Source organism: Sorex fumeus, unplaced genomic scaffold, assembly GCF_029834395.1.
Source record: "Sorex fumeus unplaced genomic scaffold, SorFum_2.1 ptg000029l, whole genome shotgun sequence".
NCBI classification, from domain to species: Eukaryota; Metazoa; Chordata; class Mammalia; order Eulipotyphla; family Soricidae; genus Sorex; species Sorex fumeus.
Window position 1 is genome coordinate 16,022,255 of NW_026606086.1, and position 14,351 is coordinate 16,036,605.

At 63.2% G+C, this 14,351-nt stretch overlaps 2 protein-coding genes across 2 annotated transcripts in view; both read right to left on the reverse strand.

Annotated features, from left to right (window-relative positions):
- The window catches only part of JMJD6 (jumonji domain containing 6, arginine demethylase and lysine hydroxylase), a 151,015-nt gene that overhangs the window by 20,250 nt on the left and 116,414 nt on the right, over positions 1–14,351 (reverse strand). The gene's annotated exons all lie outside the window — the stretch shown is intronic.
- CYGB (cytoglobin) lies at positions 7,235–14,006 on the reverse strand. The gene is made up of 4 exons (XM_056115664.1): positions 13,810–14,006; positions 9,435–9,666; positions 9,172–9,335; positions 7,235–7,677 (listed from the first exon to the last, which is right to left on the reverse strand). The coding sequence occupies exons 1-4, from the start codon at positions 13,950–13,952 to the stop codon at positions 7,644–7,646; spliced, it is 573 nt and encodes a 190-aa protein (XP_055971639.1). The 5' UTR covers positions 13,953–14,006; the 3' UTR covers positions 7,235–7,643.

Here is a 14,351-nt window from a genome sequence, read left to right on the forward strand (position 1 = left end):
GTAGCTTGCCAGGCTCTCAGAGAGGGGCGGAGGAATCAAACTCGGGTCGGCCATGTTGGCTTCATCAAGGCAAACGCCCTGCCCTCTGTGCTATCGCTCCAGCCCTACAACCAACTTAATAATAATAATAATAGTAATAATAAAAAACACAAAATCATTTGAGGGGCAGAGAAATAGAGGCTTACGCATTTGCCTTTCACACAGCTGACCCTAGTTCTACCTTGGCACTGCAAACGTTCTACTGAGCACCACATGAGTGATCCGTGAGCGGAGAACCAGGGGTGATCTCTGAGCACCTCTGGGTGTGGCTTCTGTCTAAGCGTTTTTCTGTACAGTTTTTGAGTCACACCCAGTGATTCTCAGGAGTTACTCCTGGCTTTGCACTCAGGAATTACTCCTGACGGTGCTCAGAGGACCACATGGGATGCCAGGGATCGAGCCCGGGTTGACCACATGCAAGGCAAACACCCTCCGCACTGTCCTATCGCTCCGGCCACACCGTCTAAACATTTTGCAAAATTTTTGTTCCATTAAGTCAGGGTTTACTCATGGCTCTGAGCTCGGGGATCATTCCCAGCAGTGCTCCAGGGATAATATCACTCCCAGTAGTGCCCGGGACCAAACTTGGGCCGGTTGCGTGGGAGATAAGTGCCTTCACGTGGCCTGTTCTTTGTAACTTTGCTCCTTCTCTTCCCCCTTCCCCCCCACATAATTTAGAAGTTCTCTCTTGGGATTGATTGGCCAAAGTGGGACTTTAAAGTCACTTCGGTCGGGCTGGAGTGATAGCACAGCAGGTACGGCGTTTGCCTTGCACGCGGTCAACCTGGGTTGGATTCCCAGCATCCCATATGGCCCCCTGAGCACTGCCAGGAGTGATTCCTGAGCATCACCAGGTGTGACCCGAAAAGAAAAAAAAAAGTCACTTCGGTCCTGATGAGATCTCCCAGGCCTCTGGCTGGACAGTATCCACCAGTGGAGACGGTAAAATAGAACCTTCTCGACCTCCAGCATCCTTGTTCTTTATCATCATCCTGAAATACACAGCCATAGCGTTTCTCTGCAAGTCCATTTTCTGTCCTGGGCGATTATGCCCCCAACTGCGCATGCGCCTGTTTTCCCTCATGCATATGCATGAACTTCCTGAAAACTACTAGAATATGCATAAACGGCGGCAGCCCTCTGCCTCCGCGGGGTTTCAAACCCGACCCCCAGCTCCCTCTCTGCAGCTGTTCCCGGTCCCTGCTGCGGGAACCCGTCCCCGTTGAAGCGGTTTCTCTGGGGTCTGCTCCATGCAGTTGTTCCTGAGCTTTTTTCGAGTATGACGCCCCTCAGAATAAAAAGATAATTTGCTCAGACGTGTCCAGGCATTCAATCCCAGGACCGCAGCCTCCTTTCCCAGCGCCCCCCTGGCTGTGGCCCTAGTGGTCCGGAGCACTCGAACCCAGGGCTGGAGAGATAGTTCCCTGGGGAGAGTACTGGCTCTGCAGGCAGCCCACCTGGATTTCATCCCTGGCGTTCCATATGGTTCCTGGAGCACCGTCGGGAGCGATTCCTGAGTGCAGAGCCAAGTGTAAACCCTGAGCGTTGCCAGGCCCCCCCCTTCACAAACAAAAACAAGAAGCTAAACTAAACTAGAACGCTTTGCAATGAGTCAGCTTCACTGAATGACTGTGTTCGGGCCTCTGTAGCTGAGGATCAGTTCCAAGGAGCTCCCCCAGTCACCTGACCGCAGTCACCAGGGCACCAGCGCTGGGTGGGGTGGGGCGGGGGTGGGGTTGGCCCCGGGGAGGAGGTGCTGAGTCACCCCCTGGAGAGAGACCCTGCTTCCTGCCCCCCAGTTGCTTCACACTGGGGACCTGCCAGGACTCCCTGTGAGCAAGCGTGTCAAGCACACATGTGCTGCCAGCCCCCACTGTCCCCGGGTGACCCGAGTGCTGTTCATACAGAAGGAGGTCGTTCACACTCCCCAAATGATGCTGACTTCACAGAAAACACTTCCCCAGCCCCTGGGGGGAAACTAGCACCAACATTCCCCCCAGACAGAAACCCCCCACCCAGACTGTATTTCCTTCCCCTTCTCCTGTCTTTCTTTTGTCACCCAATTACCCGCGGTGATCCTATATTAATCTTGCAATCATACCCCCCATGAATGCTATTTTTAAGTTCTATGCATAGAAATTTCAGGCATGATCAAATGTTGGCTGTGCTTGGGGTGGGCGTGGATGGAGGGCTCCGGGGAGCTCAGTTTAAGTTTTCAGTCTTTGTACCATTACTTACTCTGATTATTGTTTTTTTTTTCCCCAAAATGAAACAAGATAGTTTCTACTAAACAAAACTTTCTTAGATGTGAATAGCAGCCCAAGTGACAGCACACTGGGTTTGCTCCCCAGCACCCCATATGGTCCCCCGGGGCCCTGCCAGGAGTGATCCCTGTGTGCAAAGCCAGGAGTGAGCCTGAGCACAGCCAGGTGTGGCCTCCCCTCCCCCAAAAGCCCCAGGGAGATGTGAGTGGGGTTGAAGGGAGGGAATACATGTTCCAGAGAGAACAGGAGCTTGAAGCAGCAAGCAAGCAAAGAGACACACTAGTTCAAGGGAGAGCGAGGGCTTAATGAGCAAGCCTTCGTCTGATGCTTTCCTGTTTTTGGAGGCGCACACCCTACAGTGCTTAGACTTATTCCTGGCAGGCTTGGGGAACCATCTGAGATGCCAGAGATCAGACCTGGGTTGGCAGCGTGCAAGGCAAGCGCCCTCCTCGCTGCACTGACACACTGGTTCCTCCTGAGTCTGATTCTTACACATAAGGTCCGAGACTCACCTCCCTGGGTGCAGTGGGCCCTCTCCCTTTTCCAGGTGCTTACCCTTTCCCCTGAGTTGTGTTCACTGTCCCCTGCAGAAAAAGGGCCCAAGAGACAGGATGTCGGGGAGGTGGAGCACTTAAGAGGAGCCATCACTTCCTGGGAATAACTCCAGACTCCAATTCTGCACCCCCACGGACTCACCCAGGCCAGTTGCCTCCTCTGACCCCCCACCCCGGGGACATCCTGCCTTCAGAGTGGACGCCACAGAGTGGACTCAGTCAGACACTCCTTGTAAGTCACTGTCAGGGCGTCAGGTGACCTTTAACCCCCCCAAGGAAGAAGTGTGCCATGTGACCCTTCCCTGGGAGGGGTAGGAGGATGACCCTGGCAAGGGAGGCAGCTTGTCCAGGAGTCCAGGACAGTTTGGGTGGGAAAGGCCAGGGACAGGGCGGAGTATCAGTACAGTGGGAGGGCGGTCCCCTTGCATGCGGTCGACCTTCATTGGATCCCCTACATCCCACACCGTGCCCTGAGCCCTCCAGGAGTGATCCCTGAGCACAGAGTCCGGAGGAAGCCCTGAGCACCGGCACTTGTGCCCCAAGCCCCCAAGAAAGGCAAAGGACAGCTCTGAAATGTAGTGTCACTTCCAGAGATGGGGACACGGGCTGTGGGGCTGCACTGCACCAACCGGTCCCCTTTCGCCATAGAGCTGGAGACCCGCGGGGTGGTTTCTGCTGAGTGGGAGCAGCTGAGCCTGAGTGGAGAACAAGTTAGTCTTGGAGAGAAACTCTTGCTTGGAACTTGCCAGAAAGCCCTGAGGAGTGTGGGGTCTCAGAAGGTTGGGGCCGCCCTTGGGGGTTGGGGGTCACCCAGAGCCTCTGGCACAGACCACGCCCAGGTGAGAGGGGATTCCTGCGGGCTTCTGGGTACCGCTGCACAGGTGGCAGTCTCACAGCCTCCTTAGCCTTCTGGTCCAGCTGCCCCCCCACCCCCGCACTGCATGGGACAGGTAGTTGGAACAGGTAGTTGGGAGTATCGCCTGCCCGGCCTTGGCAGTTCCTGCGGGGTGCCTGATTGGCGATGCCCTATGCAAATGAGGGATGGAGCGAACGACCAATCGGATGGCGGAGCCCTATGCAGACGAGGCTCTGTAAATAGACCAATCAGAGGCTGCCCTGCGAGTGGTCCCCGCGGGGGTCCAGGATTCCCTAACGGGAACCTGGGAGAGAGAACCTCAGACTCAGGGCCCGACCAGACCCGAAGCCTTGGGAGGAGGGTTTGGATCCTGGTCCGGGAATCTGTAACTGCCAGCCAGCACTGCAGCAGTCGCTCCTTTGGATAGCTCAGGCTGCTGGTGGCCCCCGGAGCCAGCTGGCCTGTCCATCAGCACGCAGAGAAGGCCACATCGCGTTCTTCTCTGCTGCGGAGAGGGGGGTGAGGACAGCGCTGAGGAATGGGGTCTCCAACTCCGTGGCGTAAGAGGGCCAATGCATTGCACCCTCAGCGGGCTGCCTAGTCCGGGTATTGCCCTAAAGGCCTGGGGGTATAGTCCCCTGACGTCCAAGAGTGTTCTTTGTCCGCCCCCCTCCCCCCAGCCACGCTTTGGGAAGGCTCCTGGGCAGTGCCAAGCCGTGCCACAGAGCAGTGGAGGGCTACAGTGGCCCCCGGGATCCCATGCCCAGAGCATGCCTGTGGAGGGGTTTCCCTGAATCCCAGCTGTTGGGGGGAGGGGACCAGGGTGCTGCTCAGCGCTGGGACTCAGACTTGGCAGGACTTCAGGGGTCCCGGGGTTTGATTTCCTGGCACACCCCCAGCTGCAAAGAACAGATTTCCCAAAAGCCCTGTGGAAGTGGTCGCCAGCCAGGGAAGGGTTGGGAATGCGGACGAGGTGAGAGGTCTTTGCAGGCACGACACTGATGATGACCAGCAGCTTTCTGAAAATGTGTGTTAAAAGGACCCATGATCAACCACGAAACCAAAATGTCAACTCCAGACAGGGCTTTTGGGGGCTGGAGTGATAGCACAGCGGGTAGGGCGTTTGCCTTGCACACAGTCGACCTGGGTTTGCATCCCAGCATCCCATGTGGTCCCCTGAGCACCGCCAGGAGTAACTCCTGAGTGCAGAGCCAGGAGTAACCCCTGAGCACCGCCGGGTGTGACCCCAAAAAGCAAACAAACTAACAGACGGTTTTCGCTGGTCCAGGCGTGGTCTGTGCGGATCCTGGCTGTAGCTGCGTCCGGGCTTTAGACGAGAAAATTAAAAGACAAGGAAAGAACGAGCGTTTATTGGCGTTTCCACTAGGTTCAAAGTACAGGAGGGTGTCCTCGCAGTCGGCCTAAGAACGCAGGGGTCTCTCGCTCCCCAGGGATCCGGGGACCCGCCCCCCACCCCGCGAACTGCGGGCTGCGCGGCGGAGGCCTCCCAGTGCAGCTCCCGTCTCGACCAGTAGGGGGTGCTGCGGGGCCGCCGCCGCCGCCCCCGAGCTCCCGCCGCTCACCCCCAAGCGCGCCAGGGGGGCTGACCCAATTGCTTAGCTCCTCCGCTACAAGGCTGTCCCTGAGTACAAAACAAAACCCCGGGCATTGCAGCCCTATCTGGGCACCTCCTGCACCCCACCTGCCGCCTCCCGGCAGGCACCGTGGCCCCTCCCGGGGGTCCCCTGCATCCCTCCTGCAGCCTCCCTAGCTTTCTGGACCTGCCCCAAATCTACCACTGACCATGACCCCGGGTGGGATTCTCCCTCCAGTCCACCATCCCCTTTCCCGCCAACGCATCCCTAGCCCAGACTTGGGGTGACTGGCTGGTTACTCACGTCCTACCTTTGGGGGTTCAGGGCAGGGAGGACCACACAGTCCAAAATGATTCTAGTTTGGGGGTTCAGACTTGCTCAGAGGCCCTTTCACCACTCAGGCTTGGATCAAAGACTAAAGGGGCTTGTCTCCTCTCTCGGAGCCCCCTGCTGCTCCCCAGCTCCTCAGGGTGCCCACACGGGACCTCCCACCTTCTGGGCTGCTCTAACCTCCCTCTCCTTGGTCCCCGGGGCCCCCCTCGGCCCCTATTCCCTGTCACCTCATCTTTCTCTCCCTTCTCGGTCCACCCTCCCTCCTTCAGTCCCGCTCTCGGCTCTGAGCACTGCACTTCCTGGCCCCGGGCCCGGCCTGCTGGTCCTGTTTATGTGGGCCATGGCTGTGGATGGACAAGGCGACTGTCACAAGCTTGTGGCCAGTCCAGGCACCCATGTGGGACCCCCCCTTTACCCCCCCGTCCATCTTCGCTACGTTTGTGTCTCGGCACATAGCTCGTTCCTGGCCCTGGGCCCTGCTTTCTAAGACTGGGCCTTGTTTATTCTTTGGATTTCTGTCCAGCGCCTGGGCCAGGCCCAGCGCAGGATGGAGGGCCCCCTGCGTCCCCACTGGCGGCCTGGAGACAGGCATTTCCCGTGAGCCCCCCTTCCCGGGCCAGAGGCGGCTTCCTACTCCTCGTGCAAACCGGGGAAGGGGGTGCGGACCTCCAGGCCCCTTGGGGGATGGACAGAGATGGCGCCACGGGGGCGGGTGGGCCGCGTGTGGGAGTGCAGGGAAGGCTGGGGAGTCCCAGGGTGATAGGGGCAGACTTGGGGTCCTCGGGGTCCCCGTGGGGGTGCCCTGGGCTGAGTCCCCCCTCCCTTCTCTCCCCAGGGAGAGTTCCAGAACAAGCCACAAACACCTCCCACACCCTTATCCCAGCCCCACTTCAGAGGGGTCCAGGACCGGCCAAGGCGGAGGCAGGGGTGACAGGGTGAGAGGGCTGTGACGCTGGGGGGGGGGGGGCGGGCAGGAAGGGCTCGGAGCCTCCCGTAGGATGAGTCTGTTTAATGGGGGCGGGATGTCGCTCGTAAATGGGGGAACTACAGCGGGACAGGCTGCAGGGGCCCGGAACAGGGGTACTTGGGCAGATCACGGCCATGACACGTCCTGGGGGGCCGTACACAGGACAGGGGTACACATAGGGTCTGCGGCAACGCTGACCCAGACACAGCCGGCCAGCACGCTGCCCGTCACTGCTGCAAGCTCCAGGAGCAAGAGGGGGATGCCCAGGGACCTCTGGGGAGCAGAGCGTGCCCCCCACACATCTGCCTCCCACAAATTGCCCCCCCATCTGTCTCGTCCTCCCATCCACCCTGGAACACCGCCCCTGTCCATCCTGGCCCCCGTCTGCCCTGACCCCCATCTGTGCTGGCCCGTTTGGGGGCAAGGCAGGGGGTTTCTGGTTTCTGAGCTAGAAGCGCGGGGTGCCAAGTCCTTTGGGACTGGATGTGGGCGGGCGGGAAGTGAGGAACTGGTCAGAGAGAGGGCTGTGCCAGGCCGGCGAGCTGGGGGGCCCCGTGCTCACGGGGGTCCTCGGAGTCAGCCTGCTCTCTGCCTGGAAGCGGGAGTGGCCCCTGGGTCCTGCAGGCCAGGGCCGAGCGCGGTGGAGGCAGAGCGCGTGTGGTAGGTTCTGCGCGTCTAGACGGGTGTAGACGAGATACAGGCTAGCTGAGCGGGTGCGGAGGGGGTTGGCAGCAGCGGCATGCTGGCCGGGCAGTGGGGACGGGGCTTCGTCACTCCGGGACCCCCCAGACCCGCCCCGCACCTGCCGGCTACTCAGCTAAGTCGCTAACGGTGAGTAGAAAAGCTACGGAGGGGACCCCGCCCGCCCGGCCGCCCGCCCTAGCCGGGGTCAGCATCCAGGCTCCAGATCCGCCTCCCGGCGGCTCCCGGGGGCTGCGGCCACGGCGAGTCGGGGCTCCTCCACTGTCCTTGGCACCCAGAAACAGAGGGTCCTGCTGTCCGAGGTGCTGCCGGGAGCAGGGGCAAGGGGGCGTCCTACGGGCCTGAAGAAGGCAGCGTGGCCGGTGGGCTGTGGATGAAACAGGAGACGAGGGGACAGGTTACACGGGGCAGTGGGGACGCGGGAGGGTCTCGGGGACCGGCTGCAGCTGCGGGGCTGGCCGAGAGGGGGACGTCCATGGGTGGCAGAGAGCCACGTCGCACGCATGGGGCCTCCTCTGCCAGAAATTCACAGACGGCACTCGGGTTGGGCCGTCTGGGTACCCCCTCTGGTCCCCCAATCTCCCCACTCCCCCACCCACAAAAATGCACACACGCCCTTCGGCAGAGACACTTCAATAAACAGTGGCGTCTGGCCCACAGAGCCTGATAAGTGGAGCTGGAGAGAAGCTTCTAGAACTCTGCTCTGGGCGTGCCCACCGTCCGGCCCGCTGAGCCCACTGGACCCCACAGGACGCTGAGGCCTGCAGCCCAGCCAGCATCTTCAGGAGACCGGCCAGGAGCATGACTGTCCCTGTCCCAGGGGTCAGGCCTGGACACTCAAAGGCAGGACTCCGGCCGGGGCCCCTAGAAACGCTCTCCAACGAGCGAGTCAGCAGGGGTGGCAGGATCTGGGAGTGGGGTGTGTGTGGGGTGGCCCAATGCTTGGATTTGGCCCAATAGCTGTCCCAGGGGGTCCTGCGGGGGCAGGAGCTGGCAGGACCCCATCTATGGGTTTCTGATTCCAGCTCTGCCACCCAGGCCTGGAAAACGCCTTTTCTGAGCAGTTAGTCCCGTGTCCTGCTGTAAACAAAGCCCGCCTGACCCGGAGAGAGCCCGGGCCCCCCACTGGCCCCAGCACCCGCAGACCCCCAGCCTCCAGCCACCGTCTCCGGGGAGCCTCCTGGGCTGTGAAAGTCCCCGGTGGCTTCCGTTGGGGCCCAGCTGTGCACATCTGGCAGTGGCTCAGAGGTGCGGTGCGGGGGTCTGCCGGCGGCCCTTCCTGGAGGCCTGTGGCTGTCCACCGGGGTCCCTGCTCCGGCAGGAGGGAAGCGCCTTTTCCATGGGAAAGTGGCTGCCTACAGGCTGTCCAGGGCCGCTGGCTGACCCCCGGCTTCCCATTCCCGCCTCCGCCCTCCATTCAGGCCTGAGCCAGCCGCCCCTTGGGGGCCTGGGGGGCCGGAGTGTTCCCAGCCGCCACATCTGGCCGGGACTCAGCCGGCCACCTCCCCCACCCCCCAGCCCAGACCTGGGAATGTGGCCTCCAGGGTCAGGCCTTGCCAAGACCGAGGAGTGGGGTGGAGGGCGCGGGTATAGATGAACCGGGGCCCCAGGCGCTGTGGGGGCAGCCTTGGAGGAGAGAGCATGAGCTGGCCTGAGCCGCTGCCCCTCACCCCCTTCCCCTAGGCGACCCCGCCTGGCCCTCCTCTCTGCCTGTTAGCTGGGGGCTCGGGGTTCAGGCACTCAGAACATTCCCTAGGTCCCAGCGGGCGGTGTTGGGGGGGGTCCCCTAGGAGGGGGCGAGGCTCCATCCCCCCAGGATCGAGGTTCCGAAGGGGCCCGGCCCACCCTCAGCCCTCCTCACGTGGTGGTGCCGGGGACCTGCTGCGTCCAGCCCACTTCCTTGTAGGCAGCCGTCACGTGGCTGTAGATGAGGCCACGCAGCTTGGCCCACGCTCTCTGCGTCTCGGGCGGGAAGTCGTTGGCGAACTCCTCGGCGATCACTTCTAGGATGACCCCAGTGAGGATCTGGGGGGACGGGGAGGGGGGCGGTCAGCGCCCAGGCCCCGCCCGGCCCGCCCTCCCCACAGCCCCCACCCGTCCCGGCCCACGCGGCCCGCCACGTGCCTTGAAGTAGACGGGCTCCACCTTGTGCCGCAGGGCGTGCGCCCTGCCCACCAGCGTCAGCACCGACGCCACCTTGTCGGGGTCGTGCAGGCTCTCGAGCACGGTGTTGAGGGCACCCATGACGCGGCAGGCGTGCTTCCGCAGCTGCGGGCTGCGCTCCATCTCCAGCGGCTCCTCCAGGTGCTTGAACTGGCTGAAGTACTGCTTGGCCGACGGGAAGTTCACGAAGAACCTGATGGGGCCGGGGGGAGCGGGTGGGCATGGGGTGGGCGGCCAGGAAGGGTGTGCCGGAGGGCGAGAGCCCGCCCCTGCCGGGGTCTCTTCATTCCTGCCCCTTTGGGGGCCACTCCTGGGGGCTAGGGAGGGACCCCTGGGATTCTGCAGGCAGAGTCTTTCCACACTGACAAGGACCCCTCAAACCCCCAACCCCACTGGCCACGGGAGGCCTGTGAAGCCCCAGCCCGCAGCCCCTGAGGCCCACTCCAGTCAGCCCCAGGGCCAGAGCGGGGTCCAGGGTGCGGCCAGGGTCGCTATGGGCACACTTCCTGAGGCTCAGTTTCCTCCTCTGAAGTGGGCACTCGGTCAGTACCGTCGTGGGTCAGCGATGAAAGATGAGTCTGAGAGGCGCACACTGAGAGACTCAGCGATGGCCCCCCACGCCTGCTCCTGGCTGAGCTGAACAGACCGGCACCCCGCTCGCACCCCAGGAAGTTTGTCCCGCCCTCCTGTCTGTCTGTGCACACCCCTGCCTTCTCCCTCCCGCTAAGCCAGGCTCAGGCCCACAATGCCCCCTCCACTGTCCACTGCACAGAGTGGAAAGTCCATCGTCACACTGGCCACCAGCACCGCTTCTCGGCAGCCCACCATCCCCGAGGCCAGCCTGGCATGCCTTTCCTGGGCTCTGGGGTCCCTTGCCCCTGGTCCAGTGTCCAGTATCCCTAGTGCCCACGGTGGCCCTGACATTCTCCCTCTGCCCCTGATGCTCGCTGTGGGCTTGACTGACATTCTGCCCCACCCTGCTCTGTCTGTCTGTCTGTCTGTCTGTCTGGGCTTCACAACACAGGGACAGACACTGGTCTCCTGTGCCAGGGCTCACGGAAGTCTGCAGGGTGATAGCTGACCTCTGACCTCCTGTGCCCACACTTGGGCCGGCCACGGCGTGCGGGTCCGACATGTGCCCAGTCCATTTCACCGAGGCCCTGGACACAGCACAGGGGCCCATCTGGGCATTTCTAGCCAAGAGCCAGTTCTGCCCACCCCGGTGCCTCCTCAGGGGCTGCGGGCTCATGCCCCTCCCTGGCCCCACCCAGAACTCCCCACACTGACTCTAAGTGTTTCCTGCTTGGGGGGACCAGCCTGAGCCCCTGCCAGACTAACACTCTGAGCTTCCCCCCGGCCAGTGTCTCTCCCCTCACCCACGGCCACCCCCATTCGCTCTGCACCACGGCGCCAGCACGCAAGTAGGAGAGAAGATGTGAAGTCGGGGGCCGGAGCGAGAGCACACAGGGAGGTGCCTGGCCTGCTACGGTCCCCTAGGCTCGGTCCCCACACTCCGCGGGGGGCCCTGAGCCAGGTCAGGAGTGGTCTCTGAGCACAGAGCCTGGACTAAGGCCTGAGCACCCTGGGTGTGGCCCCCAAATACGTTAAGACAATAAAGAGAGGGCGCCCCACTCCGTGCACTGATGAACGCCAGGGGAACAGCTGGCCCAGGTCACCCTCCTGGAGGACAAGTGACCAGGCCCTGGCCCCTGGGGGTCTGAGAGGGACCCCATCTTGGCCACGGGACCTGCTTGAAGGGAAGTCAGGAGGCCCTGCCCGCTGCCCCCAGAGGCTTTGGGGCTTCTGCTGCTCTGCTCCCCGGGCTGGGCTGTGCCCACAGGAAGGAGGGGGGACGTGTGTGGCCGCCCTCAGCCTCCAACCCCCACTCCCGACGAGGTCTGGGAGCGACGTGACAGCCGCCAGGACACAGAGGCAAGGGGTGGGGGGTCCCAGGAGGCTCCTGCAGTAGCACCGGGCACCCCCGGGGGGCTCCTGCGAAGGACCAGGCCACGACACTGTGCTGGGCCGAGCTCCAGGACCACCCTCTGCTCCCTCTGCGCTATGGGGGCCGGGGGACACCCCATGCTGCCTGAGCCCCCAGGGGCCGCACTCTGCCGGGAGCAGCCTCGCTCCCCTGGGACATCTTGGCTCCCAGAAGAGCCTGAAATAGTCTGGGCGTGTGAGGGGGAAGGTGTTGGAATTACACCCGGGGGGGGGCTCCCCCCCGTCCCGGTGTTCCCCTGCTCCTCCCGCACCCAGTGGGGGTGTGGGGGTCACACTCAGCCACCTCCGCCTCTGTCACTTCCCAGGCTGCTAACAGGGCGTGTGTGTGAGTGTGTGCGCATGTGTGAGTGTGTGCACGCGTGCGAGTATGTGTGTGTGTGTGTGTGTGTGCACATGCATGTATGCACCCATGTATGTGTGCGTGTTCGTGTATGTGTGCGTGTGTATGCAAGTATGCGTGTGTGTGTGTGTGTGTGTGTGTGTGTATGTGTGTGTGAGGCCTCCCTGGCCCCAGCTGAGGCCAGAGGGTCAGTGTCTGTCCTTGGATCAGGCTAAAATTGAGGGCCCAGGATACCAGAAGAATGTTTGGGATCCCCGAGGAGCTGACCTGTCCCCCACGCCCAGTTGCCCAGTTACAAGCCTCCACTTCCTCTGGTCAGCAGGAGGGGGAGAAAATGGAGAGGCCTCGTGGCACCCGGGGGGGCTAGACCAGGGTTCTCCCTGCAAGTCCCTTTCCTCAGGGCTGGGCTCAGAGCCCCCTGTTCCCCCCAGCCTGGGGAGGGGCTCAGTTATGAACTCCCAGTCCCTTAGTCTCAGCATCCCCTGAGTCAGGAGTGGAGAGCAGGAAGCGGCTGGAGAAAGAGACTGCACCAGGGTCCTGCCTTCCCTGTGCCCCCATTCCTGGGGACCCCCTCTCCTGGCATGTCCCTTGCTAACTAACAGCAGAGGTGGAACAGAAAACCCCCAGGGTCCTGGAATGTTGCCTCCGTTTTTTTTTTTTCTGAGGTGACAGGGAGAGCCTGGGGGAAACACGCGTGGGTAGGGTGTCCCCGGGCCAGCACAGTTTGGGGGTAGCCCCCCACTCCCTGCCACGGCTTGGCTCATGTGGGTGCCGCAGGCGAAGCTACACTTCTCCCCACGGCTGCTTCTGGATTAAAATCCCGTCCAAGCTCCCCCTGCTGCAGCCGGGGCTGAGGCTCTGCCTCCTCTTCCCGGGAGCCTCCGCCAACTCCTCCAAAGTGCCTCTTGCTCTTTTGCCTCCAAAATCTGTTTTTGAGTTGGAATCGGGGCACCTGGATGGGGAGCTGGGCAGGTCCCGGCTGGCTGGGGGGAGGCAGGAGAGAGAGGAAGAGGGAGGGAGGAAGACAGCGGAGACAGGGCGCTCTTCGGCCGTCCTTCCCACAGGGGGGTCACCCCGGCTTCAGGAGACCCGGCTGCCCGGCTCTGCCCTGCACCTGCCAGCTGCTCCCTGCCAAGGAGAGGGGCTCAGGGTGCCCCCGGGAGAGTGGGGTGAGCCCAGCTCTCGCTGCAGTCTGCTCCGCGCTGGCGGGGCTCGGGACTTGAGGCGGAACCTGCGAGGGTGCACCCCGCTCTGTGGGTGTGTGGGCAACAGAGTCCCTCCTGGCTGGGGGACCCTTGGGCAGGTGTGTGAATGACCTCTGAGCTCAGGACTCCTGGCCAAGCCTCCCCCCGTGGGCGTCTTTCCCCCCCAAGTCAGCAGATCTGCACCCCAGGCTCCCGGGGGACCTTTTGCAACCAACTCACCTGCTGCCTGGATGCACCCTACTGGCCCAGCCTGAGCAGGAAGGGGCGGTGGGGCCAGGTGGACCCAGGGTGCTGCCCCCTGCGCCCTCCCCCACCTCCTTCTCGCCCTCTGCTTGATCTTGCAAAACAACAAAACCAAACCCAGAAATGCTTTGCCGAGGGAACTGGGCTGAGCTAGTGAGGAGGCTGCTCCTCGGTCCCCCTGCCTGGCTGTGCCTCAGTTTCCCCGTCTCTGGAATGGGGAGCCCCCCCAGTGGCGCCGTGGAAAGGGTAAAACGGGTCTCCAGCTACCTTGGCAGGGGGGCGGGGGGCGCTGGTGAGGACCACCAGGCCGGGCCAGCTCCGAGGCCCCCCAGCAGCGAGAGACTGAGCTCCTTGCGCGTCTGCTTGCGAGTTTCTGCGGAGCTCCGCGCCCCCTCGCCCACCCCAACGCGTCCCACGCTGCCCGCGACCGGGCTGGCCCGGCCACGGTGGGTCGCAGCCGTGGGGGGCGGCCCCGGGGCGCGAGCGGGGTGGGGGGGCCCGGAGCTCCCGCCGTCCTCCCTCGGCGGGGCCCGGCGACACCTACCTCACCAGGATGGCCACCCCCACGTCCTCGCAGTTGGCATAGAGCCGGGCCCACGTCGCCTGCACCGCCTTCCTCTCCGCCTCGGACAGCTCCTCGCTGCGCTCCCTGCGCTCGATCTCCATCTCGCCCGGCACTTTCTCCATGGGAGCTCGGAGCGCGGCGGGGCGCGGGGCGCGGGGCGCGGGGCGCGGGGCGCGGGGCGCGGGCCGGCTGCGTGCGCGGCGGGCGGGCGGGCGGGCGGGCAGCACCGGGGCGCGCCGAGGGCCGGCGCGTGTCTGCCTGTGCGCGCCGGGTGTGTGGCTGTGTGTGTGCGCGCGTGTGTGTGCAGGGTATATGTGCGGGGGGCGGGGGACCGCGAGCGGGGGGGCGGGGATGTGGTCTGCTGGAAAAAAAAAATGTCAAAAAAAAATCCGCCCCAAACCCCGAATCCCGTGTCTGGGAGCCAATTCCGGCGAGAGGCGGGCTGGGCGGGGTGGGGGCGACGCGCCTGGCGCCCGTTCCTCCCCTCCCGCACGGCCACCCAACGCCGCCGAGTCGGACCG

Bases quoted from the DNA above. Each gene is read 5' to 3' on its own strand.
- CYGB (XM_056115664.1), bottom strand. From the start codon at position 13,952: ATGGAGAAAGTGCCGGGCGAGATGGAGATCGAGCGCAGGGAGCGCAGC. The intron at 9,336-9,434 runs GCACGTGGCGGG...CCGTCCCCCCAG, and splicing joins TGGAGCCCGTCTACTTCAAG to ATCCTCACTGGGGTCATCCT. The intron at 7,678-9,171 runs GTGAGGAGGGCT...TTTCATCCACAG, and splicing joins CAGGTCCCCGGCACCACCAC to CCCACCGGCCACGCTGCCTT.